This window comes from Piliocolobus tephrosceles, chromosome 4 (genome assembly GCF_002776525.5).
Source record: "Piliocolobus tephrosceles isolate RC106 chromosome 4, ASM277652v3, whole genome shotgun sequence".
Taxonomy (NCBI): Eukaryota; Metazoa; Chordata; class Mammalia; order Primates; family Cercopithecidae; genus Piliocolobus; species Piliocolobus tephrosceles.
The window spans coordinates 131,113-143,503 of NC_045437.1; the positions used below are offsets into that span (position 1 = coordinate 131,113).

The following is a 12,391-nucleotide window of genomic DNA, read 5'->3' on the forward strand; positions in this document are numbered from 1 at the left end:
ACCGAGGGCTGGCCTTGGGGCACCCCCCCAAAGAATACTAGTAATACGTACTTCACAGGATTAGACTGGGGATCCCATGGGTGAAGAGGTTACAGGCTCAGTTCCCAGCAGCTACGTGTGACACGGAGCGGTAATACCTGTCTACCACGTCGGTTGCAGTAAACAATGAGATAATATATATAAAAATATTTTGTAAAGAGTGAAGAATTACACACAAAAAAAGTGGCATTATTACTCATAAATGGCAAGTATTTTTGAGTATATATCATTGCTAATAAATATCTGCTTGCTGAATACAGACACAAGCCAAATTCCAAACACACATTAGGTACCAACTGGATACAAGAAACACTTGGTGTTTCTTTCCCCTTTATGGGAGAGAGATCTTTAAAATAAAAAACCTTGATAACATAATATTACTACTTTCTATTATCATCTGTTATGCAGTTCTACACATTATCTGACAAATTCTTAATGTAATCTGGTGAGAGAGAAAAATAATTTGAGGAGAAAGTATTTAGGGAGTGATGAAACACAGAAAAGTACTTGTGGTAAGGACCAGAACTGTATTTGACTTTTTAAAAAAACATTTTTACCCTGGAGCTAAAATACGAGGTTACACTGTTCTGCTTGATACAATACTGGCAGCTTACAAATGCTTCAGAGAAACCACATCCCCAGCAGCTGCAGAGCGTCAGGAGGAAGCCCTCTGTCTCCGAGGCTTCGGGCACTTCTGCTCCGAGGGTGGCGGGAGTGGAGGTCGCTGAAGGGTGGCGGTGTGGCCATGACACAGGCAGCAGGGGACAGACGATGCCAGAGACCCAGAAGGCTCATGACTGCCCGGCCTCGCGTCACTAAAAGCAGTTTTATTTTATCCTTGTCTTACTTTTCTAGTATGGCTTCCTCTACTCTCTTAAACTTCTTCAGTTCGACAACTAGTTCCCAGTATTTGAGATAGAGCCACATGAGTCTGCCATTCTGGCGTTTGTTGGTGTTCCAGACATCACCACAATATGTATCATGCTGAAATATGTCGGTGAGACCGGCTGCCATCTCTAGGTCAGCGGCAACGGGGTCGACGGACGCTCGCACCAGTAAGCTCTTCTCTAGCTCCAGCCGCTTGCTGCGAGGAAGAAACAGACTGCAGTAGATATTCTGCCTTTCCGTGAGAACAGCTTCAAACTCTTTCAGCAAAAGCCTGGCTCTCCTTTGCCAGTTTTCTTCCTTTTGCAGGCAGCTCAAATATGCATTTCTCAAAGGCTGCACTTGCCTTTTTTCTTGCATCACCTGGGCCCGTTCCTGTTCCAGAAGCTTCTTCTCTTCTACCAGCTTGCGCCCCTGAGAGATAAGGGCTTCTCGATAACTAGCTGTTCTGTTCTGTTCCTTTTCGAGTTCCAAGGACAACTGAGCAACAGCACGCCGATTTTCTGAGATCATGGCATGGTACTTGGCTTCCAGATCCTGTTGAAAAGCAGTAGTTCTCTGACGGCAGGCTTCTCTCTCTTTTTCTATTTCTTTCTGGGATTCCCTAGACCAAATCCAACCTGACATGAATGGAGAAAAATACACAAAATGAAAAAGTTAGGGCTGAAGTTTTATAATTTTCACTTAGATCATAAGGCAGCTAAGGATAGCATTTCAATAAAAGCTTAAGACCTCAGCCGTACCAAGATCACTTCTGTACAAAAACATGTAACAGGCCAAGTTCTTATCTTAAAATCAGGTAAGGGCCGGGTGACCAAAAGATCCTAACCCTAACCCTTTCCGTCTTCTAACTGTTTGTTGCTAAGAAGATCTACCACTGCTTTTTTCTCCTCTCAAACCCACCACCATTTGCCTGCTCTGGCTCTAGTACAATTGGCAAAGTTTAAAATACTTGGGGTCGGCTTCAACTACTATTGGCCGGGTTCTTATAAAAGTTGTATTTAGCTTTGCCTGGTGGCAACGAGTAAACGGCCTGAGTTTGAGACACTGCTTACGTTCTGATAAGGACACATAAAAATAAAGTGGGTTAAAAAGTTTAGCTTCAAGGCACAGTGAGCCTCTTTCCTCAAACTGGAGACTGCTGGAATCTCACGAAAACGGGATGGGGATTGCTGGGAGGCTGAAGTGGGCATTGCCCGGCTCTGCCCCTCACACCAAGGAACAGCAGAGCTGGCCTGCGCTGCAGAGAAATCCAGTGCCTCTAAGACCTGATGACCGGCAGAGCCTGCTGGCCAGCGGGCACCTGGCTCCAGATGGAGTCACCAACTCTTTGCCCATCCCACAAGTAAGAGTTGGGTGTGTTTCAACAATAAAAAAATGACTGTGCGATAATAGTTCCATCCACATTCCAAACTGATGCTCTTGCTCAATAATTTCATACACATTAGAGCAACTACATGCTAAGTCTCAGTTTTTCCAAATAGCGATGCGTTCTGCTTGGACATTCTAAAAGCAGCACGGAATTGAGTCCTCTGGAAAACAGGATTGTATGGCAAATTTTCAAAGCCCAAGGCCCCAAAAGCCACTGAAAGCAGCAGTGTAACCTCGTGCGCTTCTACCCTGCAACCCATCCCCCACTAACCACTCTGTGGAACTCCGCGGTCCGTAGCCCCTTCTAGAACCACGGGAGTTTCCATCCACTTTCATGGTTCTCTTCCTCCTTTCGCTGCTTCCCCCAACCCAGGTGGTGTCCTTGACATTCAATTCTTTTCTCCCGGGTCATTAATGGTCACCTTTGTTTTTCTCCCAGGTCATTAATGACCTTTGTGGGAGCAATTCCATGACAGCAAGATTTCCATTAGCCTGAAAGCCAGTCTCCCTTGGATATGCTGTTGACACCTCACTGCATAAGCACAAAACCAAACTCGTCTTTCCTCAACCAAAAACAGCTGCTAGTCCTAGTCCTACTTCAGATGACAACTCAAACTCATGTCATCTTTATCTCCTCCCTTTGACAAAAGCTCACAGGCAGAGGCCTGACCAGGAAAGAAGCTGTTACAATGTCACTTGATAAGCACTGAGGGGTTTGTAAAGGTATGTGAGGAGAGAGAAGGGAAAGCTCGTCTGGTTTTGGTGAAGTCAAGGAAGTCTTCATAAAAAGGTGAATGAACAAAGTCTGGAAGGCTGAGCAGGAGCTGCAAGGAAAAAGTTACCTGAAGTCAAATGAGCAGGGCAGGCGAGAGCCTTGGAGAGCGAGAGGTTCCAGGAGCCAGATGTGCCTGGGGATGGGGTTTATGTCAAGGAGAAGCTGGCGCTGCCTTTGGAAAGTCACAGGTGCCAAACGAGAGGGGCCCCCAGGAGACCCGGACAAGGAGCACGGGATGGGCTCTGCAGCCATGAGGAGTCAAAGGAATTAACGTGACTTAAGAGCATCCAGGAGGTGTGGAGGGCTGGAGGTGGGGCTGGGAGGGGTGGGGCCGAATCAGGAGACAGGCAGCTGCTCCCTGATACAATCTGGGGGCAATCTCAGTCAAGTCACATCATTGACACATAAAACCACTGGAAAACTAACACAGACAAGGATGCACACAGTTAATCATCAGACGCCACCACACAGGCTGTGGTTATTGGGAAGTTTGGGGCTGGATGGGGAGCCAGGCAGGGGAGGCTACAGGCAGCTTTGCAGAGGAAAATGTGGCACGACAGGCTGGGTGTCAGGAAAACCTGAATTCCGAGTCTGACCTGACAGACGCCTCATGACTCTGGGCACATGCGACTTTTCAAAGCCTCAGTTTCAGGTGGGACTCCTGCTTCTGGGAAGACGGAGTAGACGTCCTCCCTATTCTTCTAAGTAAACTAAGAAGACACAGTAGACGTCCTCCCTAGTCTTCTTCTAATTAAACTAAAAATCCTGGACTTCATCTATAAAACAAGATGACTCTGAAAGGCAGAGAGAAGGTAGACTGGCTTGGGTCCTTGGGACCCCATGAACAACATGGGGGCAAGTCCTCTAGATTTTCATTTTGCCTCATAGATCCCAGACTTGGAGCTAAAGACACAGGTAATTGGAAATCTCAACGGGTGCAGACAAAAAAAGAAACTCCAACAAAGCCTGCTGTCTCTGCCCAAAGGACCACGATAGGGGCCTGGCAAGAGAGAAAACATTCAGACAATAATCACTCTACATCAGCCAAGTAATACAGAAGACACTGCGGCCCCACCTCCACCCACACAGGCAAAGGTAGGATGAGAGCTGGGGCTCCCGCTCCCACCCAGTGGCAAACACAGGGTGGGGTCGGGAGGAGCCATGTGGGGAGCAGCGCTGAGGCCTTCCCAGCCAGGGGAACCAGTAGAGGCCAGGGGGCTGGAACTCCCACGCTTTCCTCGGGGGCCCACGGGGGCCAGAGGCTGAGTGGGGAGCCTGGACTTCTATCCCAACCTGGTGGTAAGGAGGCTGCGTGGCCCTTCCCTTGCCAGGGTGCTGTTCAAGAAAGCCAGCTAAAACCGAAGGTTTAAATAAAAACCAGTGTTTCATCACGTAATACCCAAAATGCCCAGGTTCCAGCAGAAAATCACTCATAGTACCAAGGGTTAGGACGGGTCATGCTAAATGAACAAAGATGACCAACAGATGCTAATAGCCGGATAAGAGATGGCAGTATTATCTGACGAGGACTTCAGAGCAGCCGCCATGACAGAGTCTACCAAAATAAACAGAAGACATAAAGAAGAACCAAATGAAAATTCTAGAACTGAAAAGCAGAACAACTGGGAGAAAAACTGGAATGACGGACTAGACATGGAGAAGCAAGAGCAGCGTGCCCCGGGCAGAGGCTCCGGACTCCCCCATGAACACAGGAGCAATCCTTTGCAGCCTAGCCACAAACATAATTCCACAATATGTAAAAGGAATTCTACAGCACGGCCACGTGGGGATTGCTCCAGAGACAAAAGGCTGGTTCAATATTCAAAAATCAATGTAATCTAACACATTACTGGCCAGGGGCTGTGCACTTTGGGAGGCCAAGGCTGGCGGATCACGAGGTCAGGAGATCGAGACCATCCTGGTTAACATGGTGAAACCCCATCTCTATTAAAAATACAAAAAAATTAGCTGGGCGAGGTGGCGGGCGCCTGTAGTCCCAGCTACTTGGGAGGCTGAGGCAGGAGAATGGTGGGAACCCGGGAGGTGGAGCTTGCAGTGAGCCGAGATCGTGCCACTGCACTCCAGCCTGGGCGACAGAGCGAGCCTCTGTCTCAAAACAAAACAAAACAAACAACTAACACGTTACTAAGCTGATGAAGAAAAATCACATGATCACATCAATTTAAACCAAAAAAATGGACGAAATTCAACACCTATTCATGAAAAACAGGAATACGGGGAGTTTCCTTGACTTGATAAACAGCATCCACAGAAAACCTGCCACTGACACTGTACTTAGCTGGGAGAGGCTGAGTGTGTTCTCTCAGGTCAGGGACCGTCCAACAGAGTCCCAGAAGTTCCAGCTACCGCCAGAAGGCAAGACAAGAAATCAAAGGCAAACAGGCTGGAAAGAAGAAATACAACTAAAGTCTTATCCCTTATAACAAAATTAACTCAAATGGGTAAGTGCTTAAATGTAAAATGTAAAACTAAAACTTTAGGGAGAAAAAACCTTCAGGATCTAGGGCTAAGCAGAATTCTTAGACTTTCCACAAAGAGTAGAGTTCATAAAAGGAAACGATGAGAAGCTGCCCTTCATCAAAAGTACAACTTTTACACTGCAAATGCCCCTATGAAGAAAATGAACAGACAGGCTACAGACTGGGAAAGGATACCTGCAAGCCACATATGCAACTAAGGACTAGAATCTAAGACATATTAACAACTCTCAAAACTCAACGTTAAAAAACAAACAGTCAGGATGGTCTCGATCTCCTGACCTCGTGATCCGCCCGTCTCGGCCTCCCAAAGTGCTGCGATGACAGGCTTGAGCCACCGCGCCCGGCCCATCCTGGCCAACACGGTGAAACTCCGTCTCTACTAAAAAAATACAAAAAAAGAAAAAAACTAGCCAGGCGAGGTGGCGGGCGACTGTAGTCCCAGTTACTCAGGAGGCTGAGGCAGGAGAATGGCCTAAACCCGGGAGGCGGAGTTTGCAGTGAGCTGATATCCGGCCACTGCACTCCAGCCTGGGCGACAGAGCGAGACTCCATCTCAAAAAAAAAAAAACAAAAAAAACAGTCTATGAGAAAATGGCTGAAAGACAAGAATACTCATTCCATCCGGATACGCTGATGGCAATGAGCACGTGAGGAGGTGCTCAACAGTGCACACTTGAGCCACGATGAGAAAAGATGCTCAACACTGCACAATGGAGCCACGATGAGACAGCACCACACACCCATCAGGATGGGCAGACAGGACAGCAGTGTGAGCACCAAATGCCAACCAGGAGGTGGAGAAACCCATCAGCTCTGCATTGCTGTGAGAACCTAAAACGGTGCAGCCACTTGTGAAACATTTCAGCCCTTTCTTAAAAAACTAAACGTGCAACTTCCATAACACCCAGTAATTTCACTTCTGGCCCTTTATCCCAGAGAAATGAAAACTTACCTCGACACAAAAACCTACACAAGAATGTTTATGAGAGCTTTATTCATGACAGCAGAAAACCGGAAAGGACCAGATGTCTTTCAGTGGTTAAACACACTGTGGTATGCCCACGTCATCAAACACCACTCAGCAATGAAAATACCTATGAACTACTGATACAGCAACAATCTGCACGGACCTCAGGGGGTTATGCTGAATGAAAAAAGTCAACCCAAAAGGTTATATACTGTTTGATTCCATTTATATAACATTCTTGAAATGACGAAGTCCTGGAAATGAAGAACAGATCAGCGGTTGCTGGGGGCTGTGGAGGGAGGGCGGAACACAGGGCAGCACGAGAGGCCTGGGATTGGGGGATCTTGACGGCATCCTGGCATATGTCTTGGCTGTGACACTGCACTGTCATGTTGCAGATGCTTCCATTGGGGAAAGCTGGGTACAGGGTACATGGGCTCTCTATATTACTGATGACAACTGCATGTGACTTACATGACCCCAAAATCAAATATTTAATTAAAAGAAACTGAGCTGGGCCCCATGAACTCAACCAGTCCCTTTCAGCTCTAAGACCATGTGTTTTCTAGGTCAGGAGAGGAAACGGGAGGTACAGGAGCGCTAGAGGGGAGAAAGCATGGAGAGATGGGAAAAGCACGGAGAAAGAGATGGGGAAAGGGGAATCAGGAAGACCGAGAGAAAAGGGGGGAAGCAGAATGACAGAGGTGTGAAGAGAGAGAAGCCCGCTGGAGCACTGAAATACTGAATAGTCTCCCAGGGGAGTTACTCAGGGTAAGAATTTCTCCAGGGACTGCTCTTTCAGGCAAGCACAATTACACACATTTCTATGTTATGTTAAGTAAAATCTAGTAAATGGCCTGGGCACAGTGGCTCACACCTGTAATCCCAGCACTTTGGGGGGCCGAGGTGGGCAGATCACGAGGTCAGGAGATGAAGACAATCTTGGCCAACATGGTGAAAACCCATCTCTACTAAAAATACAAAAATTAGCCGGGCATGGTGGTGGATGCCTGTAGTCCCAGCTACTCGGGAGGCTGAGGCAGGAGAACCACTTGAACCAGGGAGTCGGAGCTTGCAGTGGGCTGAGATTGCGCCACCACACTCCAGCCTGGCGACAGAGCAAGCCTCCGTCTCAAAAAAAAAAAAAAAAAAAAAATCTAGTAAATGAAGTAAGTGATCAGGACAAAACTGGCTTCTCATCAATAAATCAATCAATAGCGCTTATGAATTATTCATACATCTGCCTCTTCTTCTAGACTACACTAGGGGCTGGTTAACGCTCTTGTGTGCAACAGAACCTCAAACACATCATAACACACCTTTGGAGAATCCTTACAAGAATGCCAAGGTAACAATTATCTCTGACCACACTACCTCAGCAAAAAACCAAGAAGAAAAAATAAAATATTCTTCAACCCTTTTCAGGGACAGAAAGCATCATTTCAAAAGTCCAAGAAGGGGAGGTAAGAATTTCATAAGTGAAAGTTATCATGAAAGACTATAAAAGCTGGAGATGAGTCTGAAAAACAAATGGAAAATGAGTCACTTCAGGGCCTCTCCCAGTCTCAAAGCCAATTAATTATTATATTAGTAAGAGTAATTTTAAGCCTTCCAATCCACTCACCCTAGCCACAGGCAACAGTAGCCTCTCCAAGTGTTAAGTGCTTTTTTTTCCAAGCCTGCAGGCGGGTGAGCTTTTCACATGGCAGTCCCTTAGCATTGGATGTGGACCTGCCCTGTCTTTCACCAAGAAGCAAGCACTGTGCAGATCGCTAAGTCATAAAAACCACCTGCTCTTACCAGCCTCCTCTTCCTCTACAGCAAAACTTCTGACCTGAGACATCGAAGCAGATAAAAAGCCTCTACATAAAATGTATCACTACAGCTAGAGGGCAGTTTTGCCTTTCTTCCATTCAATTATTCAGTCTCTCATGTTCCTAAGTGCCAGCCCAGAACCACGGAATGTGAAGAAACACAAAACTCACTCCTCTGCATCAGTGAATTGATTGTGTGGTGGGGATATAAGTCTGCATGTGACTGACAGGTCCCCAACGTGGTGCCAAGTCAATCTAAACCAGAGAGAATTTCTGGCCAGGCCAAGCAGAGATTTCCTGGATGAAGTCTCCGAAGATCGATTTGCTAAACATTAAACATTACTGGTTTTCCAAAAATGGTTTTCTTTCTTTTTTTTTTTTTTTAAACCCTGTTGCCCAGGCTGGAGGGCAAGTGGTGCCATCTCCATTCACTGCAGCTTCGACCTCCCAGCTCCACTGATCTTCCCACGTCAGCCTCCTGAGGAGCTGGGACTACAGGTGTGCACTGCCACAACTGGCTAATTTTTCTACTTTTCGTAGAGACGGGGTTTTGCTGTGTTACTCAGGCTGGTCATGCGATCTGCCCACCTGGGCCTCGCAGAGTGCTGGGATTACAGGTGTGAGCCACCACGCCCAGCCCACTGGTTTCCTTTACACCCGTTCTTTTCCCCCATCAGTCCTTATGAAGGCACCTGAAACAAGGAACCGCCCCCCTGACTTGAGAGCAGCAAAGCCTTGAGAGGGAACTTAGTTATTAAAACCCACCCCACACAAAATGCTTCTGAACGCCTTGGCTGACTTAATCCTCACAATGTGCTGAGGTTAAGTATGATTCTCCATCTCCTGTGAACAGGAAAACAGAGGCTCAGAGGTTAAGTGATTGGCCCACGGTTCACCGCATGGGATAAAACTCGGCTGTCCCTGGCAGGTCCCAAAGTCACAGCCTTCAGGTTCCCACATCATGCTGCCTCCCTCACCGGAGCTCCACACTCTCAGCCCGGAAAACATGAATTTTAAGAAAACCATGACTTACGAAAAGCAGCCAATCCCAGCATTGGAACCAACAGGGCATAATTCCATCTGCTTCCATCACCACCATCTGCCCTGGAATTAGGCCGGATATTCCAACTTGGGGGATCATTGAGGTTATTCATGGAGATATACCTTGAAGTAAAGAATAAAAACGTTAACTAGTTTTATTGAAGAATTTTTTTTCAGTTTTAACTATGTGCTGCACAGCACTGAGGCCCTACGGGATTCAAAGAAGAAAAAAACAAGACCAGGGTCAGCGTGGCGGCGCGCACCTGTAGTCCCACCTACTCGGGAGGCTGAGGCAGGAGAATCGCTTGAACCCGGGAGGTGGAGGTTGCAGTGAGCCAAGGTCACACCACTGCACTCCAGCCTGGCGACAGAACGAGACTCCGTCTCAAAAACAAACAAACAAACAAACAAAAAAACCAAGAACTTAGATGAAAGTGACTCACAGTCTGGTTGGTGAAAGTGGAGAAAACAGACATGTCTTAAGCATCTGAAGTGCAGGTAGAATCAGGTAAGTTCTCTGGTACAAATACGTTTAAGTGTATGGCTGCTGTGACGGTTAATTTTGTATGTCAACTTGACTGTACCATGAGGGCTCAGATACATGGTTAAGCGTTATTTCTAGGTGTGTCTCTAAGGGAGTTTTTGGATGAGATTAGCATTTGAACCTTTAAACCAGTTCCTTACATCTCTCCCCTCTATTGGTTGTTTCTCTGGAGAACCCTCATACAGCTGTATCAAAGATACAGAATCAATTCGAAAAAAGTGGGCTCACACCAGACACTTTCATATGAGCTAGGGTTTGGAGCGTGAGCAGCATTCTGACAGGCAGAGAAAGAAGGAAAGGGTCTTCTGATCAGAAGGAAGACTGTGAGGAAGGCCGGGAGGGGTGATGTGGTGGGGAAGGTGCAAACAGTGCTAGAAGCTTCTCAGGCCTCCTGGTGTGGTGGTGATGAATGCAGAGATGACAGAGCTCTCTGCTTCGGGCTCAGCATGCACCCTCTATAGCAAGGCTGGGGGGCTAACGTTAGTAAGAATTTACTAATTTACTGAGAACCTACACGAGGTTGCACGTTTTCACAAAGTAGAGTCAGTTTAAATTTGTTTACATGTGACCTCCACAAATACACACGATTACAAAATAGTCAAGGGATGTATAACAGACAAGAAATCCAATCCAATTTCTGAAAACTTTTCATGGGATTTTCAACAAATACTTAACATCTAAAGATAGAAAATTACGATAAGCAATAAAGATATGACAAAAATATGTCTCGCAGCTTAATACGAAGGAGTTTGTGGTAATTATGGAATTAAAAAATTAAGGCCAGGCGAGGTGGCTCACACCTGTAATCACAGCACTTCGGGAGGCTGAGGCAGATGGATCACCTGAGGTCAGGAGTTTGAAACCAGCCTGGCCAATATGGTGAAACCCCATCTCTACTAAAAAATACAAAAATTAGCTGGGCGTGGTGGCGGTGGCCTGTAGTCCCAGCTACTTGGGAGGCTGAGGCGGGAGAATCTCTCTTTTTTTTTTTAGACGGAGTCTTGCTCTGTTGCCCAGGCTGGAGGGCAGCCGCGTGATCCCCGCTGTCTGCGGGAGAATCTCTTGAACCCTGGAGGAGGAGGTTGCAGTGAGCTGAGATCGCACCATTGCACTCCAGCCTGGGCAACAAGAGCGAAACTCCATTTCAAACAAAACAAAACAAAATTAGACAGATAACTAACCCAGCACCAAAACTGCATAACTAAAAAAAAAAGTCTAGGAGGTACTACGTCCATTCCCTGCAAGCCAATAAAAGCCACGTCTGGGGCATATATCCAAGAAAATAATCCTAAAGATGAAGTTATGGTCACAAATATGTTCTGTACGGTGTTATTTATTAAGAGCAAAAATGGAAAACAACCCAAATATCAATAAAATGGGACTGAACCATTGCAAATGTAGTAAATTAACACTGTTAAACATTTTGCACAAGAGAAAGATGTTAATAATTTAAAGTGAAAAGACAGGAAACAAAATTACTAAAGATTATTGGTTTATTTTTCATGCCACTTCATTCCACAAAAAGATTTCAGATATCTTACAAAAAGACACACTAGAAATAGTACAATACTCTCTGAACCTGAAGCAAAATCAGGGCAAGCTAGCAGAAAGGCGTATAAGCCAAAGGCATCTATGCATCTTTAACAGCTGACCACGGCCCTGTGCGGTGGCTCCGCCCCTAATCCCCGCACTTGGGGAGGCCGAGGAGGGAGGATCGCTTGAGGCCAAGAGTTCGAGACCAGCCCAGGCAACACAACAAGCTCCCGCCACTACAAAAAATTTAAAAATTAGCCGGAAGCCAGAAGCTAGGAACATGGCTGAGGATCGCTCCCGCCCCTCGGAGGCCGGAGACCGAGGGTCACTCCCGCTCAGTGGAGGCCGGAGGCCCCGGGTCGTTCCCGCCCACTTCCGCGGACGAGCGCAGCCCCTCCGACCCCATTCCCTGCGGTCAGTACGTTCAGGCCCCCTCGGTCTAGGCGATCCCGCAGAGCCACCCACGGCGCTTTAAAAATGTTGGTGCCCAACACCTCCCCGAAATAGAGCCCGCTCTACCTCGGTCGGGGAGCCCAGGACCTCCGCGTCCCGCCAACGCCTCCGTCCGCGGGTCCGCTTTGCGCAGGCGCGGCGCCCCCACTCAGCCCCCGCCCGGGCGTGACGTGGTGCGCAGGCGCGATGTCCCCCACTACCGCAACGAACGGTCGACCCCGGCGTGGTGCGCAGGCGCGATATCAGCCTAGCGCGCCCCCCCCCCCCCCCGGCGTGGTGCGCAGGCGCAGTCTGCGCAGGGACTGGCGGGACTGCGTGGCGGCGTCAACAGTCATGTCGGGGGTCCGGAGGCTGTCGCGGCTGCTGAGCACTCGGCGCCTGGCGCTGGCCAAGGCGGTCAGTCCGTACCGCGGACCGGGGCGGGACAGGCGGGGGCCGAGGCGGCGGTAGGAGCAGGACGGTCCCCAG

At 47.8% G+C, this 12,391-nt stretch overlaps 1 protein-coding gene and 1 long non-coding RNA gene across 2 annotated transcripts; one reads left to right on the forward strand and one right to left on the reverse strand.

Annotated features, from left to right (window-relative positions):
• Nucleotides 1-349: 349 nt before the first annotated feature.
• On the reverse strand, nucleotides 350-12,108 carry CCDC127 (coiled-coil domain containing 127). The gene is made up of 3 exons (XM_023196268.1): nucleotides 11,990-12,108; nucleotides 9,386-9,516; nucleotides 350-1,544 (listed from the first exon to the last, which is right to left on the reverse strand). Exons 2-3 carry the CDS (start codon nucleotides 9,504-9,506, stop codon nucleotides 883-885), a joined length of 783 nt encoding a protein of 260 aa, XP_023052036.1. The 5' UTR covers nucleotides 9,507-9,516; nucleotides 11,990-12,108; the 3' UTR covers nucleotides 350-882.
• Nucleotides 7,795-8,709, forward strand: LOC111529354. The gene is made up of 2 exons (XR_002727399.1): nucleotides 7,795-8,001; nucleotides 8,360-8,709. It is a non-coding gene; the product is annotated as an uncharacterized LOC111529354 (long non-coding RNA).
• Nucleotides 12,109-12,391: the final 283 nt, after the last annotated feature.

Bases quoted from the DNA above. Each gene is read 5' to 3' on its own strand.
- CCDC127 (XM_023196268.1), bottom strand. From the start codon at position 9,506: ATGAATAACCTCAATGATCCCCCAAGTTGGAATATCCGGCCTAATTCC. The intron at 1,545-9,385 runs GTAAGTCATGGT...CATTCATGTCAG, and splicing joins GCTGGGATTGGCTGCTTTTC to GTTGGATTTGGTCTAGGGAA.